The sequence below is a fragment of the Mauremys reevesii genome, linkage group 4, assembly GCF_016161935.1.
Source record: "Mauremys reevesii isolate NIE-2019 linkage group 4, ASM1616193v1, whole genome shotgun sequence".
Classification (NCBI taxonomy): Eukaryota; Metazoa; Chordata; order Testudines; family Geoemydidae; genus Mauremys; species Mauremys reevesii.
In genome coordinates this window covers 6503963-6521985 of record NC_052626.1, presented here as the reverse complement: position 1 = coordinate 6521985, position 18023 = coordinate 6503963, and the positions used below count along the sequence as shown (strand labels likewise).

The 18023-nt window shown below is 40.7% G+C and overlaps 1 protein-coding gene and 1 long non-coding RNA gene across 7 annotated transcripts in view; one reads left to right on the top strand and one right to left on the bottom strand.

The window, feature by feature from the left end:
* Window position 1: 1 nt before the first annotated feature.
* The window catches only part of LOC120403650, a 48990-nt gene continuing 30968 nt past the window's right edge, over window positions 2-18023 (top strand). Inside the window, exon 1 of the long non-coding RNA XR_005597644.1 lies at window positions 2-96. This is a non-coding gene — a long non-coding RNA (uncharacterized LOC120403650). The remainder of the gene's footprint in view (window positions 97-18023) is intronic.
* KLHDC1 (kelch domain containing 1) overlaps window positions 7825-18023 on the bottom strand; it is a 71008-nt gene continuing 60809 nt past the window's right edge. For 3 of the 6 annotated variants that reach the window (XM_039535000.1, XM_039534999.1, XM_039535001.1), the window contains exons 10-13: window positions 16554-16626; window positions 12726-12810; window positions 10707-10759; window positions 7825-10372 (exon numbers count right to left, since the gene is read on the bottom strand). In XM_039535000.1, the coding sequence (XP_039390934.1) occupies window positions 10198-10372; window positions 10707-10759; window positions 12726-12810; window positions 16554-16626 (386 nt within the window). In that variant the 3' untranslated portion in view covers window positions 7825-10197. Of the gene's footprint in view, window positions 10373-10706; window positions 10760-12725; window positions 12811-14117; window positions 14309-16553; window positions 16627-18023 lie in introns of those variants that run through there. The other 3 variants (XM_039534997.1, XR_005597640.1, XR_005597641.1) reach the window with 3 other exon arrangements.

Sequence of the window (18023 nt, the reverse complement as noted above, 5' to 3'; positions counted from 1 at the left end):
GGGGGGAGGGGCAGGCGTTGGCCCCGCCCGAGCGAGGCCGCCAGGCCGCAGGCCAGACCCCCGGGTCCTGGTTCCAGTCCGTGGCTAGTTATGATGGTGTGTTCCTATCACCACTGCGCTAGGTGCTGTACAAAGTAGGGCTGCCCGCTGTCCTGGCAGCTGGAAACCTTCCCAGCCCAGCGCATGAGAAGTCCCGGGTTTTGCCAGGCAGCCCCTACTGGGAGCCTGAGGGCAGCAGTGCCTGCGCACAGGATGCTCTGGCTCCCGAGTATTTGGGACATGCCGGGATGGGGTGGCTCGGGAGCAGCAAGTGGAACAGGCAGAGCAGCAGGGGCGGCTCCAGGCCCCAGCACGCCAAGCACGTGCTTGGGGCAGCATGCCACGGGGGGCGCTCTGCCAGCGCTGCGAGGGCAGCAGGCAGGCTGCCTTCAGCGGTTTGCCTGTGGAGGGTCTGCTGGTCCCGCGGCTTTGGTGGATCTCCCGCGGGCGCGCCTGTGGAGGGTCCGCTGGTCCGAAGCTGCGGGACCAGCGGACCCTGCGCAGGCAAACCGCCAGAGGCAGCCTGCCTGCCGTGTTTGGGGCGGCAAAATCCCTAGAGCCGCCCTTGCAGAGCAGGTACTGGCTATGGGGTTACCGCCACGTGGGAATATTATGGATCAGCTGGTGCCATATCTTGTTTGCCAAGGTCAGTGGCCAGGGAAGCCCTGGCAGCAGGTGCCTGCAGGGGCTGGTGCCATCCCCCAGGAATGGGATAGGGCAGGCCTGCACAACATACGGCCCACAGGTGAGTAGGTGGGCTCACTGTGCAGCCCATGGGGGGGTGAGTAGACAAGTGGCGGGTGAGGGAGTGGGGGCTGAAGAGGTGGGTGGGCAGTGGCGGGGGGTGAGAAGGTGAGCCAGAGGGTGGGGGGCTGAGGAGGCGAGTGAGGAGTCAGTGGCTGACCTGTTCTACTGATCTGGTCTGGCTCCCATCCCCTCTCCAAGGGTTGCAGCTGTCTGGAGGTGCTGCCTTCCTCATTCACACCTCATTCATTCAACAGGCCAATTGATTACAAAGTAGGGGGAAGATCTTATTCTACTTCTAGCAAAAAGACATTTTTCTTTTACCTTAATTATACTACCTTTGTTGTTTCCAAGCAGGCCTCAACTTGGGTTCACTAGTTTCCACTCATAGGATCGCTGCCTGAATTTCCAGCTGTTTTTGTTTATATTAGAAATTGGCTGATATTGCACCTCCAAATAATATGATGGCTCACTCAACCAAGTTGCAGGCAGCTTCCGTGGCCTTTCTGGCTAGGGTTCCAATTGTGGATATTTGTAGGGTGATAGCCTGGTCATTGCTCCATATGTTTGCCTCTCACTATGCCATCTCTCATCAAGCCAGAGACAATGCCAGATTCGGATGAGAAATCTTTCAAACCTTGTTCAAGTAGACTCTTGAGCCCACTGCCAGTTCGAATTACTCGAAGAAAAAACGGTTACCTACCTATCCGCAATGGTTGTTCTTTGAGATGTGTTGTCCTATACAAGAATAGGTCTATCCCTGCAGAGTCATTTGCAGGACTGGGACCTTACATTGTCTTTTCTGGGTGATTCAAAGATACCAACACAGGTGGCAGTGCTCAAATCAAAGGGGAAAAATGGCCCTTAGAATCAAGACAATTATTTTTGAGTTAATTAATATATACTGAATAAATTGCGTGGGCAGCCATAGAAGCAATTGTGATTTTTCTAGAGTGACTTCAAAGAAAGGTTGGAGTGAAGCCATGTGGCAGATCAAGGGATAAAAATGGAGTTGGAAATCTACAAGCAAAGCTCTTGAAGCAGTAACATCCCTGGAGACTGCACAGGAAGTTATCATCTGGTCTCAGGTCTCTAGACCTACGACCAACAGGAGTAAACAGAAAATTGCCCAAAAGCCACATCAACCAAAGGGCACAGCCTCTCTTGCACATACATATGGTGGTTCCTTTGAGCAGCTGGACTCCCGGGGAAGGAAAAAGATGAATGATCAAAAAAAGTCTGAGGGACTTGTGGAAAAAGTGCCACTCAAATTCCACCATCTAAGATTCTGGTGGATGGCATTAGAAAGCTTGTTTGACTATTATCCCAAATCTTTGGCTGATCGTTGGCAGATCATGTTACATGTGTCCACTGATCTCTCTGGACAAGGTTTTGGGAGAAAGATGAATGCCTAATTGTCTACATCTCAATCTTCCAGGGAATTTGACACCACTGAGATGCTGAATAAACTAACTGGAGTAGTAACAGGAAAAAACAGTTACCTGACTTGCCGTGTTGTTTTTTGAGATGTGTTGCACATGTCCATTCCACTGTAGGTGCGTGTGTGCCTCGTGCACATTTGTCAGAGATTTTTGCCTTACCAGTACCTGTCGGGGCAGCATGAGCACTCTTGGGTTCTTTGTGCCACTGCACATAGATATAAAGGGCCATGCTGCTCCAGATCCTGCTTAGATCCTTCCTAGCCGAAAGCCTCCAATAGAGAAAAGGAGGGTAGGTTGTGGAATGGAAATAGACAACACATCTCAAAGAACAACCATTGCGGATAGGTAGGTAACCGTTTTTTCTTCGAGGAATTCGAATTGGCAGTGGGCTCAAGAGTCTACTTGAACAAGGTTTGAAAGATTTATCATCCGAATCTGGCATTGTCTCTGGCTTGATGAGAGATGGCATAGTGAGAGGCAAACATATGGAGCAATGACCAGGCTATTACCCTACAAATATCCACAATTGGAACCCTAGCCAGAAAGGCCACGGAAGCTGCCTGCAACTTGGTTGAGTGAGCCATCACATTATTTGGAGGTGCAACATCAGCCAATTTCTAATATAAACAAAAACAGCTGGAAATTCAGGCAGCGATCCTATGAGTGGAAACTGGTGAACCCAAGTTGAGGCCTGCTTGGAAACAAAAAAGATGACTTTTTTGTTTTCTCTTGTTGCAAACAAGTCCACTTGGGGAGTTCTCCACTACTGGAAAATTGACCTGGAAATGTCCAGTCAAAAAGATCGCTCTTGGTGCCATGCGAAGGACCTGCTCAGGTGGTCTGCCGGAGTCTTTTTAGCTCCCAGAAAGTAACCAGCTTTCAGGTTGATAGAACTGGGGATGCAGAATTTCCACAGGAGGATCACCTCCTGGGATAACTTTGTGGATCTGGCACCTCCCTGGTTGTTTACATAAAATATAGCTGTTGTGTTGTCTGTGAGCACCAATAAGTTCTACCTCCTGTTGTGCAGAAGGAACGCTATGTAAGTCAGACAAATGGCCTGGAGCTCCCTGATATTTATATGGATACTCAGATCCTGGGAAGATCAAAGGACATGAGTCTGAAGGTGACCTAAGTGAGCTCCCCATCCTAGATCTGATGCCTCTGTAACTAGAGTAACAGCCTGTTGTGGAGGGGCAAAGGGAACTCCTCGCAAACACTGTCTGTATTACTCCTGGGGGAATTCTGCGCCACTACACAGTGGAGAATTTTGCAGAAATTAATGATGTGCGCACTGCACACAAAATTTCCTTCCCCCCGCACAGAAATGGGCTGTAGAGATGTTGGCTGCCACTATGGGCCACTGGACCCAGCAGAGTTCAGTTCGTGAACAGAAGACAAGGTGGGGAAGAGGAGGAGGGAGCTGGAGGATTCCTAGCAGTTGCAGTTCCCAGCCTGTCGTGAAGGAAGGAAGCAGTGGCATGCAGGAAATTCCATGCAAGTTTGGGACCCAGCATCAGGCTGTTTCTCCCTCTGGATCCCTGGGCTCTAAGAGGGTAGGGTCTGTGAGTGTCAGGGGGTGGGGTGGGGGATAAAGGGGGTGTGAGTGTCTGGCTCCCTGGCTGGGCTCTGGGGGATGAAGCAGAGAAGCAGGATTCCTGGGTTGTCATAGGGGTTTCTTTAATTCTCTACTCCGGGGGGAATTTTTGTGTGTGTCTGTATTGTTACAGACATACTTACTGACAGGTATTTTGAAATAAATTACCAAAATAATTGAAACTGGCATAATTATATAGGATTATTTTGACAAATAAAATTTGCAGAATTTTAAAATAGCGTGTGCAGAATTTTTAATGTTTTGGTGCAGAATTCCCCCAGGAATACTATATCATGTGACAGGCTGGTGAGTACACCGAAGCTATCCAACCCTGTACATTTCTGAGGGGTAGTCTGGCATGCAGCACCACATAGGTGCATGCTGCCATTTGTCCTAGATGTTAGAGGCAGTTCTGAACTGTGGTGACAGGGTACATCTTTAGATCTAGAGCAGCCTTGTTTGGAACCTCTTCTTGGAGGGAAACCCTAGCCTTTGTAGAGTCCAGGACTGCTCTAGTGAATTCTGTTATTTAAACAAAAGAGAGGATGGATTTCTCCATTCTGATTAGTAGCCCCAGTGTGTCAAAAGTGGACCAAATAGTGGCTATGCTGGGGAGTATCTAAGACCTGAACTGGCCTCTTACTAGCTAGTTGTCCAGGTAAGGAAAAGGACTTTCGCAAGCATGCTGCTTCTACAGCCATGCATTTTGTGACAGTCTAAAAGGCAGCGCTGTGAATTGGTAGTGGAATCCATTGTCCATGAACCTGAGAAATTTTTGGTGGCTCTGGTGAATTACCATATGAAAATGAGCATCTTTTAAGTCAATAGTAGCATATCAGTCCCCAGGATCTAAGGAAGAGACAATAGATCTGGAATTTCCTTTTCTTTAGGTACTTGTTTAATTGCCTTAGATCTAAAATAGACCCCACACTGTCCATGTTTGCCTTGAGATTAGGAAGGAGCAGGAATAAAATACCTCCCCTTTGAATGACTTGGGAACTTCTTGTATGGCTCCCATGAGGAGCAGAGACTGGACCTCCTGAAGTAGCACACTCTCGTAAGAGTGATCCCTGAAGAGGGACGGGTAAGGTGGGGTAGAAATAAATTGAAAAGTGTATCCCAGTTCCACCATACTTAAGACCCATTGATGTGTGGTGATGCGGGTCCAAGCACTTAGAAAGTGGGATAAGCAGCTGGCAAAAATAGGGGTAGAGAAAGATGGCATGATGGGAATTTGTATACTATTCTTGCCCAACAGGTCAAAAGGATTTCTTAGATGATCCAGGTTACCTAGAAGAGCTGGCAGCTGCGGAGGAGGGTGGTGGAGGAGGACACCTCTTGCAACCCCTGCCTCTCTTTTTGGACATGTCCTGGGAATGCAGCAAAACAGGACTTAAACTGCTGGGAATGCTGTGGTTGGAATGGCTTTCTTTTTGCCGCCACTATACAGATCTCCAGAGACTTAGGGGTCGCCCTTGAATCCTTAAGGCTATGAAGCCTCTCTTCAACTTTACTGGAAAACAGCAAGAGGCCTTCAAATGGGAGGTCTTAAATTGTTTGTTGTAGCTCTGGTGGGAGGCCTGATGCCAGAAGCCAAGATGAATGTTGCATCATTATGGCAGAAAGCCATAGCTTGAGCTGTAGAGTCTGATGCATCCAAGCTTGCCCGAAGTGCAGTTGGGATAACTAATTTACCTTCCTCCACCAAAGCAGAGAACTCCTGCTTTGCCTTATCAGGAAGCTTATCTTTCAACTTCAGGATATCATCCCATAGGTTGAAATTGTATCAAACCAGCAAAGCTTGCTGGTTCGCAATCCTGAGCTGTAAATCCAAAAGTTTCCTGTGGAACAGATCTCGTTTTTGTGAAGGGACATAATATTTCTACTCTATCATTTTGGCATTGGGAAGCAGAGAAGAAGGAGTCTGTCATAAAATCTTGACAGGCTTCAGGTTACCCTCATTAATAGGAAGAGCTGCCTTAAAGTGTCCTATGGAGGCTAAAATGTCCACAAGTCTGAGTGACTTTTCTTGTACCTCTTCTGGCTGTATACCTAGAACTGTACCCATCCTCCTCAAGTCTTGATGAGCTCTTGACATAGATTCAGTCACTGCTGCCTCTGAGGTGACGAAGGAGGTCCCTCCAATTCCTCTATGGGAGAGTCCTGAGCATGCAGCTCCACTGCACGTACCAATCCCGATACTGTGGGAAGAAAGATAGTGACCTTCCTGCAGAAGCTCCTGGCATCTGGCTGACATAGAAATGTGTAAAGGGAGCACAGAGGTTCTGGAACATCGAAGGAAGCCCCAAGGGATCCAGAAGTGCCATTGGTACAGAGGTCGGAGCGAGCTGGGTTTAGGGACACTAGCTCTTAGAATGCTGAGGCTGTGAACAGAACCATGGCGGGCAGGCACCCCATTGGAGCTATTGGGCATGCTCAGGTTGGGACACAAAGGACCTGACTTCCAAGTCTGATGAGTCCACTTCCTCCGACCATGAGGGAGCTGAACCCGTCGATACTGGGGAGAGAGGTTCTGGATCTGGAGAAGGGAATAACTGAAATCATTGCTGATTTGCCTCTAGGTGCAATCCTACATAGAGGTGCCACAAAAGTGGAAGTGGCCAGGACTGAGTGGTACTCGGGGCTGAAACTGGGACACAGGAGCATGTGGTTCCAATACTGGTACTGGGCAAGACTCTTGAATCATGGAAAAAGCTGGTACCAACAAGCTAAGCAACTCTTTAGCTGCCTCAAAAGCCTCAGGTGTCAGCGGTACCAGAAAGGGCTCCTGAAACGGCAGTACCAAGAGGTACGCTGATCCTTCAGGGATTGGTCTGAATGGACCCTTCCTGGGTTCTGGAGTCAACAATCCCTCCTGGCTCACAGATTGTTCCTGGGGGTATGACTTTTTTGAGTGCCCCACTGAGTCCTTACAAACACTTTGTGCCCCCTTCTTGGAGAGTCCAGTACCCAGGCTTTAAGAGACTTATCACAGTCTCTTCTTAGGATTCTATTAGAACATGATGAGCACACCTAACAGACTTGGACTTCTCAGTATTCGTTCCGACAGCAAATGAAGTGCAGACTCCATGAGCATGTACTTGAATCTGGCAACTTTGTGACCTTTTTTAACCCTCTACAAGTGTGGTGTTTGTCACATGTGCCTTCCCAGACACTTAAGGTAGATGGAGTTTGGGTTGCTCACTGGCACAGACCTGTTACATGAATGGACAGGCCTTGAAGCCATGTGAATGGGGCATCAGTCCAGTACCGACCCTGGAACCCAACCAAGCCAACGGTATCCATACACTAAAAAGATAGCTTCAGGAATAAATTTAGAATACTAACTATTTACAGATATTCTGTACAAGATTAAAAACAAACACTAGAGGTACTATTTACACTAAAGGAGGGAAGATATGAAGAAACAAAGACCGTAGCTGCAACAATAACTATCACTGGCACTAGGAAGGAACTGAGGGGAGTTGAGCGCAGTGCAGCCCTTTATACCTGCATCCAGTGATGCGAGGCACCAGAGGGCGCTCATGCTTCCTCCACCTGTACTGTTAAGAGAAAAAACTTTGATGTGCACACACACCTACAGTAGAATGGACATGTGTAATCACCTGAAGAAGAAGAATTAGCAAAGTTTTAGATAAAAGTTAGAAGTAGTGGGTGGAAGAAAATTGTGAAATACTGGTACAACTAATTCAAAATATGGGACACACTGATGTCAATAGTGACAAAGAGTCCTGTGGCACCTTATAGACTAACAGACGTATTGGAGCATAAGCTTTTGTGGGTGAATACCCACTTCATCAGACGCATCAGTGCCACAGGACATTGTCACTTTTTACAGATCCAGACTAACATGGCTACCCCTCTGATACGTGACACTGATGTCAATGGGAGTGTAATGATCCTTTTGTCCTAAAATATTATGCTTTTAGAAATTAAATATTACAGATAGTACTTTAAAGTGTGGCACAGTCACATATTTTAATGGAAACATGTTACTTATGATAGAATTGTAAAATATTTTGCAGTCTGTGATCATAACTGATTTACAATGTAGTCTGTCAAAAACGCACATTTTTATTCTAGTTTATAACAGTAAACAAAGTAGTAACGGCAGATATTCTGAAACATTAATGAAAACATAACATGGTGCTAAAGGCACTTTTGATAATATCTATAACTGAATCTGAACACAGTCTCCATAAAAAAAATTGCTGGTATTTTACCTTTTTTTTTTAAATTAACTTCTTTACATAAGAACATTTACCCAAGTGTAATAAAAACGAAACTGCTTGTATTAAGATAATTATCACAAATTTTCCACTGCTGCATACAGTCTGAAATTAGTCATTTTGACTTCTCCTAGTGCTAAATGTTCCCCAGGAACATTCCTATAAAGTGCACTTGCTGTTCTGTTGAATGTCCCATGTACATCTAACATTCCACTGATTTTAAATGTTGACAGCAGCATATGTGCAGTGGCAAAACTATAGCAAACGGATTAAGGATTACATATTGCCACAAAACATTTTGATCCTATTTCCTCTGTAAGTCAATGGACAAAATTCTCCTCTCACATCTGTACAGTAGGAATAATACTTCAGTATTCCTCTATGCATGTAGATCTCTCAATGATGTCATTGTGAATTCTGTACATATGGGGAAGCAGAACACCATGTGGATTTGAGGGGGGATTGTCCCTAGTATCATTAATATAGATACTCATGGAAAAAGCTGTCTTTTAAGGATGTATAATTAATTCCAAAATGATTATATCTATCCTTAACCGTAACTCCTATCTGAGGAAAATATAATTCCGTATGTGAAAGAACCAATTTGAAAAGGACTTGCAACACTTCTGAACTCAGTCATAAAAGCTGGAGGATAGAGGTGGAGCCTGGAGGTGATATCTTCAAATTTGATCAGATCAGTTCAAATGATGGTCTAAAGAGCTCTTATAGGCCCTGATCCTTCAAAGACTCATATATGTGCATAACTTTAAGCATGTGAGTAATCCCACTGAACTCAATAGGACTATTCACGTGCTTGAAGTCAAGCATGCACATAAGTCTTTGCAGGATGAGGGTCATAATAAAATCGAAGTAATTAATATACACATTGTGGTAGGATGTATTTGAAACTGCCCCATGTTCTGCAGGGTAAGAGCTGCAAATCCAGCTATATGTTAAGAAGTGGAAGAAGGGGATGCTTTACCTAAGAAAATTTTACAGTCGTTGGGACCAGTTTAATCATTTGAACCATTTCCTTGTGTGGGGAAATCCCTTTTAACATAAAGGCCACATACCTGGACAATTTACATCCCCACTTCACAATTTTTTTGCTAATATCAAATGTCTCCTTAGTTGAAGAAAATAGGAAAATATGGCTCAACTGTGATACTCAGTCATAATATATTTTCTTCTAAGATACACATTCACTACAAAATCTCCTTTCCTAATTACATAGGATTTTGTAGTGAGATTGTAAAAAATAGTAAAAACTAATCAGAATAGGTCTACATTCAAATATACTGTTTACATAAAAATTTAATGACTGGGTCCCAACTAACTAAATACCTGAAACAGATAGGAAAATAGTAATTCTATATAAGCTTTTTACAATAAATAAACAAAATATTTTGAACCAAAATTAAATATAAACTTTATACATTCAAAATAAAATATATATAAAATCTATTTTGAAAAAATGTCATTGATTAGAGAATTACAGTAAAACAATGTTATGAACTGCATTTGAATTTTCACATACAAAATTATTTAGCTTAATATCTTTTTTTTTTTTTTTTACTTTTAAAGTTCCACAGTTAGCCAGCGTGTTGGTTGTTCTGCTTTTGTGTAGGATGGTTACCTCCCAATATCAATAATCAAACTTTCATATGCTGCTGTTAAAGGAAATAAATCAAACAAAAGGATTTGCAATTATAATCATATTAACAAGAGTTAAATTAACAGGGATACTGTGTCAAACTCATTTTGTCTTCATCAGCAAGTGCTGATGTGACAAAACTGGAAATAAGATTTTAAATCAGAAAGAGAAATTTTTATGCATCTGAAAAAGTTCTGTGTCTTCTGTTCCTTTCCAAAAGAGTACTTTTTATGAAGTCACTTACCAAGACCATAAGAGCAGAAGTTAATTTCTGCAACCTCAAGTGGTGTTATTACAACATAGAATATTTAGTTTTCACTCTTTTCAATACCTCAGGAAACAAAAAGGATTTTTTTGTAGAAACTCAGCCTACCAAATACCTTATGTATACTGCTAGTAAACAATCACTAACAAAAATCTTTGCTGTTCACTATAAATACATATAGTGGTCAATATCTTTTTTGTCCTTGTTCAGGTGACATTTATTTGCTCTTGTCTTTCAATTTCAGCTTTTTTCTCTTGCCGATGGTTAGCTGCAGCCCAAAAGGTTATTTTTTTCAACACTTGTGGCAAAATTTTGGATGGTAACCAGGATATTTGATTCTTTAAAAGGCTGGCATTTTTACCAATGCAGTCAAGGCACAATCTAAAAAGAATGTCAGAATTTACTAAGGTCTTATAACCTAAAGATAAAACACATGAAACATCAAACAAACTTTTACAAAAAATGTTAAATTAAAAATGTATATAATTTATGTATAGTCCATTCCATAATAATACCAATGCTTTAAAACTGTTTTGAAACATATTTACACAGCATATTTACATTATTAACTAGATTAATAATTTTGTTTCTTACCTACGGATCCAGGTAAGAATAGTTCAAAGTGCCTTATGCTAAAAAAACTATTCAGTTATAAAAAGCAGTACCATAATTATCTGTGCTAGACTCTTTGTGCCACTATATAATCTAAACTCACCTGAGAAGTGAGTAAGGTTGAGTTTGAAAAATCAATAAATCACTGCAGTGACCCTAATGAAGAAGAATAGCAACAATCAGGAGGATGATCAAGATTAACTGTTAATTTAAAAGTTATCTCAGGAATAGCTTTATATTTGTTTCAACAGGATGATATAAAATGGATTACCATAAATAAAATTAAAGTCTATGAATATTTAGATTAACTATTATCTTATAAAGATTAAAAATAGCCAACTGAATACTTCTGAACCCCCACCTACATGCCTACAGAGGCAGGACTTTGGGGACACATGTCTTCTTCAACTTCCCCTCTCACCAAAATTGAAGAGCCACATCTTTACAGCATCAAGTGCCCCTGAGAACTGCTTTGTGGGGCTGGAAGGTAGATTTTTGAATTGGAAAGATGTAAGAAGGGATTTAGGTAATGGGCAGACCCTAGTGGCATCTTCACAGCCCTGGACAACAGTGATGTCAGAATATATGTTGTACTGTGGATCAATGGAGTATGTGCCTGCCATCTGGCACCTTCAGGGACCCACCTCTGGTCCCTGCACTACAGAAGAGCTTTGACAGCCTTCCAGCCCTATGTGAGGCAGGACTTCTAAGGGGAGAGAAGCTTAGGAGTTGTGGGGATAGTTTATATTTTAAATGGAACTAATAATGGTAGGTAGAAAGATGTTTGGGAATAGTCAGTAGAATACAGTGAAACAAACAATTACAATAAATAATATACAAATAATGGGGGCTACGGTTTGATAGCAAATGTTTAAAATGGTAATTGAAGAGTAAAATTAAAAAATAGCTTAAATAAGTCAGAACAATGAAGGTGTACACACTCTTAGCTTATGTAACCAGATGATAACTATTACTTTTTCCGTAATTCTCCTTCCCCTTCCCCTCTTATTGTTTGTTACACTTACTTGTGGAGTCTTGTTTTATTTATTTTTTAGGTTAAGATATGCAGACACTCACACATGTCCATAAGTATTCACATGACTTCAGTGGGACTACTCACAGGAGTTATGCACACAAGTACATGTTCTGTGCTGTGTGGAACTCAGATCTACATATGCCCCTATATAGCAGCATAGGGAGTGGGTGATCTGTAGCTATGTAGCTGCTTTAGTGTCAGTTCCTGCAGGAGTGGCTGAAGCAGGCTCAGCAGAGTTGTACCATGCATTTGGAGGGCTGGGATATGGAGTGTGCCTCTCTGGCTTTTCCCCTGCACATCTACAAAGCACCCAGTCCCACTAATTGGGCCAGGTGCTATGCTCTGGTTATAGGCATTAAGGTACAAAAATTAACACACTATATAGTAATGTCAAACAATTCATGAATGATGATGAATTGTAGTTCTTGTAGGAACCAAAACTTTATAGTGTAAATCAAGATTGTGCCACTGAAGAGAGGAGTCACAAGAATGATTAAAGGATTAGAAAACATGCTTTATAATGATAGACTTAAGGAGCTCAATCTATTTAGCTTATCAAAGAGAAGGTGAAGGGGTGACTTGATTATAGTCCAGTAAATATTTGTTTCCCACGTAGGTACTTACAAAAGGGCTCTTTAATTTACCAGGAAAAGGTATAACAGGAGGCAATGGCTCAAAGTCGAAGCTAGAGAAATTCAGACTGGAAATAAGGCATACACTTTTAATGGTAAGAGTAATTAACCATTGGAATAATTTACCAAGGGTCATGGTGGATTCTCCATTCCTTACAATTTTTAAAATCAAGATTTTTTCCAAAAGATCTGCTCTACACAATATTTTGCTCTATGAATTATTTTGGGGAAGTTATGGCCTGTGCTATACATGGGGTCAGCCTAGATGATCACAATGATCCCTTTTGGCCACAGAATCTAGGAATCTAAGTCAAAGACATTATACTGATTTATACCAGCTGAACAGTTGGCCTTGCATGTCCTGATCTTCATGCATTTAAATTCTCAGCAATAATGCTGAATTAACGTTTTTTAAATTAAATTATACTAAGACTTCATTATTAAATTTACTGACTGTGTCCAAGAAATGCAAGTCATCTTTGCTCCCACCAAAGATCATCACTTCTCCTTCTGTGCCAAGACAGGCTGTGTGCCACAACCTACAAACAAAGTTAAAAATAAAATGAATAGCTAAATAATAAATAAATAATAATATAATGCTTTATTTGCATATTATCAGATAAACAAATCTAAATTAGCTAATTTTAAATGTTTTAATATGGGATTCAGGGAAGCAGAACCTTTACCTGAATGACTATAACCTCATCCACATCACATGATTTCCCCCTCATTTCTCATATCTCAAAAGATTCATTTGAAAAGAAAATTGAATAATGACATGATAAATTTGGTTAAATGGAGCAGTCAATTTTATAAATGCTATGAATCCACTACTTACGAACAGACAAATTGAATTCTTGCTGGTCTTATACTACTTACCAAGAGGAATTTTATTAAACTCTTATTGTATAAAAAATATTTCAGGAGGCTTCAACACTCAGGAACCATGCCTGAAAGATCAAATTATTCACTTCGATACTTGCATGAGAGGATTAAAAAGTAACGGAAAGCAGTATGACTAGCCATTTTACCTTAAGAGAACTTACAGTCCGACATATTAATGTGGCTGTCTGGCTGATCCGTAGTATAGTTTTTTCATTATATATATATATATATACACACACATACACACACATGCGCACACACACATACATATATTGTCTTACCTATCGTTATTTTACACAGAACACTACAGTGGAAAACTCGTAAGTATCTTGGTAAATGTTTACATATAATAAGTATTTTATTTTTTATATCAGTTTTCCACTTTTATTTTTTAATTAACAAGTACTAGCAAATTGGGATTATGAGCTCTTTTGTGTTGACTCTTATTCCTGAATTTTAGGATTGAGTCTCAGAACACAGTTTCTTCTCTGTCAGTTCCCATCTATCCTTTTTCTGCCTCATTCTAATTCTTGCAGATCACTTTCTGATTGTGACAATTTCCACATTCATGCTCAGCAAGAGAAGTTTTGTTTGTGTTGTGTATATAAAATGTTTTGGAGAAAAGTGATTCTTATAAACTTATTATTTTATCAACGATTCATATAAATAAATTTTCACTATGCTGCATTTAATTATTGTTATTATTATTTATTAGAATTAACTGACCGAATTCTGCACTGTCTTGTGCCAAGTGTAACCCCACTCAGGTAAACAGGATAGCATTGGTGTAAGTCAATGTAGAATCTGGCCCCTTCTGTTATGTTTTAACTACTAAAAAGTATGCATAAATGGAATTTTCATGCAAAACTAAATTCACTCACATTTTCTTACGTCATTCATTTCAGCAATTATTCACTGTTCTCCTTACACTAAACTATCCCACCTTTTCTCTTCCTCATACCTGTAGATAGATCTGTCTCTGTCCTATCTGCATTAGGAAAACTCTGGCCTGGACTTGATCATCGAAGAACACTGGAAAGCCTTTCCTGCCTTGACTTTCTTGACATTCTAGCTTGAAACCTGATGCTTTTTTCTATAGACTGATAGAGTTTATGTCCTCTCACAGCTGCTCTAACTTATCACCTAAACATTCTAATAAAGCATGTTATTTACATAGTACATAAGCTGAATTAATGTAGCCTTTTTACACAGACTCTCTACCTAGAATTATAGCGATGACAGTTTATCCTTTAGTTAAACACTGGGAGTTTATAACAAACAAAAAATTCATGCTGGAAAGAAACTTGGCATACAAAGTCTTAGCCTAGGTGCAATTAAAAACAAAAACAAAAAAACAAAACACTTTTTCCAGCAAGACACACAAGATTAATTCAATACTGTAGGTCTATAATCAGAGTTTATTATGCATAATTAGAAACAGAAAAACAGTCTCTTACATAAATGATTTTGGGGGGTTGTCATAAATAAAAAAGTTTTGTAGAAAACTCAAGAAAATACATTAATGCACTTATGCATGAGATATAAGCTATATATTTATATAGGGATATATACATGTATACATTTTTTTGCCAACACATTTTAAGCACATGGTTGCCAAACTCCAGGATTGGCCTGGAGTCACCCGGAAACGGCATCCATCTCCCGATGGCTATTGAAAGCAGTGCAGGAGATTTTAATAGGATATTTTAAGAAAATGACATTATGTCACCTTGGAAAAAAAAAATCTCCCAGAATAGATTCAGTCAGAGTTGACAACCCCAATTTTAAGCCCCTGTTCTCAAATTCATCTGACTGCAGAAAGCCTGCATACAGCCACCTGTGTTCTAAGGCCCTGAAATAACCCTATGCATGTATGAGGAGATAGGGCAGATACAGTACTGAAAATGTGCTCTGAACCAACTCCAAATAGGCCAGCATGTAAGGGGGTTTCCAGAGTGGGCCAGATTAGAGGCCGGTAGATCTGGGTTTATAAGGCCTGATGCAAAGCCCATTGAAGTCAACAGAAAAACTTCCATTGATTTCAACAGGTTCTGCATCAGGCCCATATAGAGCTACTGGCCAAGAACCTGTGCACAGGGGCCACAGACACTATTCTAACCTACAGTCTGGAACGGTGAGCTGTAGCCCTTTGGCCTGCCCATCTGTTCTCACACCAGACACTCATCCACAGCTTGATTACTCTATGGGAGGCAGTGTGGCCTAGAAGTAACTTTATATGAGGTAATGTAGAGAGGGGACTGTACTGGTAGTCAGAGGACAACTGTTTTAATTCTGACTCTGCTACTGACTTGTTATGTTACCCAGGACAAGTCACACCATCTCTCTGTGCCTCAGTTTCCTCATCAGTAAAACATGGACAATGATACTCACCTTCTTGCCTAAAGCACTTTGAGATCTATAGATGGAAAGTGATGTCAAAAGCTAAGTATGATTATTAATACTTGTGCTTTAAGGTGTTTTCCTAAATTTCAACCAGATAAATAATTCAGGAAGAAACCTGGAAACACCCTGATGAACATATAAAGTCCTTTTAAAACTGACTATGTACCACCTGCAGTAATTAAATTTACCTAGGTATTTACAGTATTTTGGATTCTAAATATAGGGAATGCTGCTAATGTTGGTAAAAATAAAAAAGTGTACCCTGATGCAGTAAGTACCCATTTTCAATGGCACTATCTATATAACGTCCATGTTCAGAACATGAGACTTACTTCCTTCAGTCAGACATAGAAAGAATCACACATTTCCTTTGCTCTTAGTTCCGTAAAATTAAATTATGTTTTTGTTCTACACAAGCTCTGAAAAAAAGTGTACTTGTGCAAATCTAAAAGATGTAGACACCGGATGTTTGAACTGGGCCCTTTTTATGCAAAACAGTAAGTGTCATAAGCTATTTCTGTTCATGAAAAAAACAAAAAGAACTATTATTTAAACATCCTTTGAATCCTAAAAGGGTGCAGCATCATTTCCCTGGTTCTGTCTCTTCTAAAAATAATGAACTTCCATGGTTCCTGTAGTTGTATATTATTAAATACTTCTAATGTTAATTAGTAAAAGTGTTACACATTTTACTTTTACATATTTCTTATATCTACTTATTTGGCAGTAAAACATCAAGTGAATTTAGTCTGCACCCCTTTCATTACAAATACCCTTTCAGTGCTGGCAAGCATTTTAAATAATAAATCTTGAAAATAAAAAGACTATGCCTAATAATGAAAAAGAATAAAAATACTGTTCAATTATGTTGAGCTCATTTTGTAAAATATTTTAATACATTATTTTAAAGGCAGGTGTTCTGATTTAATGCCTTACTTAATCATATTTCAAAATATTCAAAAATTTCAGCAAATGCTGTCTTATTTTTTTATACCTAGGCCTACTCTTAGGTAAGTGGGTAAGTTGTTTCCATCCATTTGTTGTGACACTATGAATCCAACCATCACCTGCAAATAAGGAAAATATGTATCTTAGAATTCTTTCTTGGTGAATAAGATATTACCTTTTGTTTTGTACAAAGAGCTCTACAGTCTAAAATGTCTAACTTCAAAAAGAATGGCTACCATATTAATGAATTAACTACTATAATTTCAGAGTCTTCATGACTTAACTTGTGAGTTCTTTTTTGTCACAAAAGAAGAAGTTAGCTACACTGAAATCTGGAGTTAAAAACACAATGTAAAATATACAAATCAAATCAGAGACTATTTTGAAATGACAGGACTATATTCATCAGAATGAAGACTGCTGTGTCTCAGGGACTCTACAAATCTTAAAGTCTTCCCACAATATTCCCTCACTTTCTTTATCTCATTTTCTTTCTTTCTTTTTTTCTCTTCCTCCTTCTTCCAAGTCTCCTTTTTGCTTGATCTCCAAGGTGCCAGACAATGAAGAAGGAATTAAGTAAGGACTTTATTTTGCATAGTAGATATTTACATGCAGCAACAGCAAGAGTAACATTGACTACAACCATGATTTCCATAATTAAATATATAAATGATCTTATACCTTAATAAAAATAAAATTCCTTAATTTGCAAGGACAGTAGTAATTTTTTGATTATTTGATTAATGCAAAATAAATGTTAAGTGACAGGCTTTTAAAAAATGGTTGCGAAAAAGTGCTTACATGGACAATCACTCATATCTGTAAAAGACAGAAGACACAATCTTACAGTCCAAATCATTATCCAGGCAAAACTCTTAAAATGAATGGGAGTGTTGCCTGAATAAAAGAGTGCAGTGTCAGATCCAGGATTTGTCTGTGCAAATCATAGAATCATAAGACTGGAAGGGACCTCAAGAGGTCATCTAGTCCAGTCCCCTGTAATCATGGCAGGACTAAGTACTATCTAGAGCAGGGGTGGGCAAACTTTTTGGGTTGAGGCCCACATCTGGGTGGGGAAACTGTATGCAGGTCTGGGACAGGGGGTTGGGGTGCAGGAGGGAATGTGGGGTGTGGGAGGAGGTGTGGTGTGCAGGAAGGGGCTCAGGGCAAGGGATTGACTCATATACTTTAAGGTCAGAAGGGACCATTATGATCATCTAGTCTGATCTCCTGCACAATGCAGGCCACAGAATCTCACCCACCCACTCCTGTAACAAACCCCTAACCTATGTCTGAGTTACTGAAGTCCTCAAATCGTAGTTTAAAGATTGGGGCAGAGGAGGGGTGCAGAGTGTATGAGGGGGCTCAGGGAAGGGGGTTGGGGTACAGGAGGAGTGCAGGAGGGGGCTCAGGGCAGGGGAGCAGGAGGGGTGTGGACTGCGAGAGGGGGCTCAGGGCAGGGGGTTGGGGTGCACGGTGGTGCAGGGTGCAGCAGGGACCTCAGGGCAGGGGACTG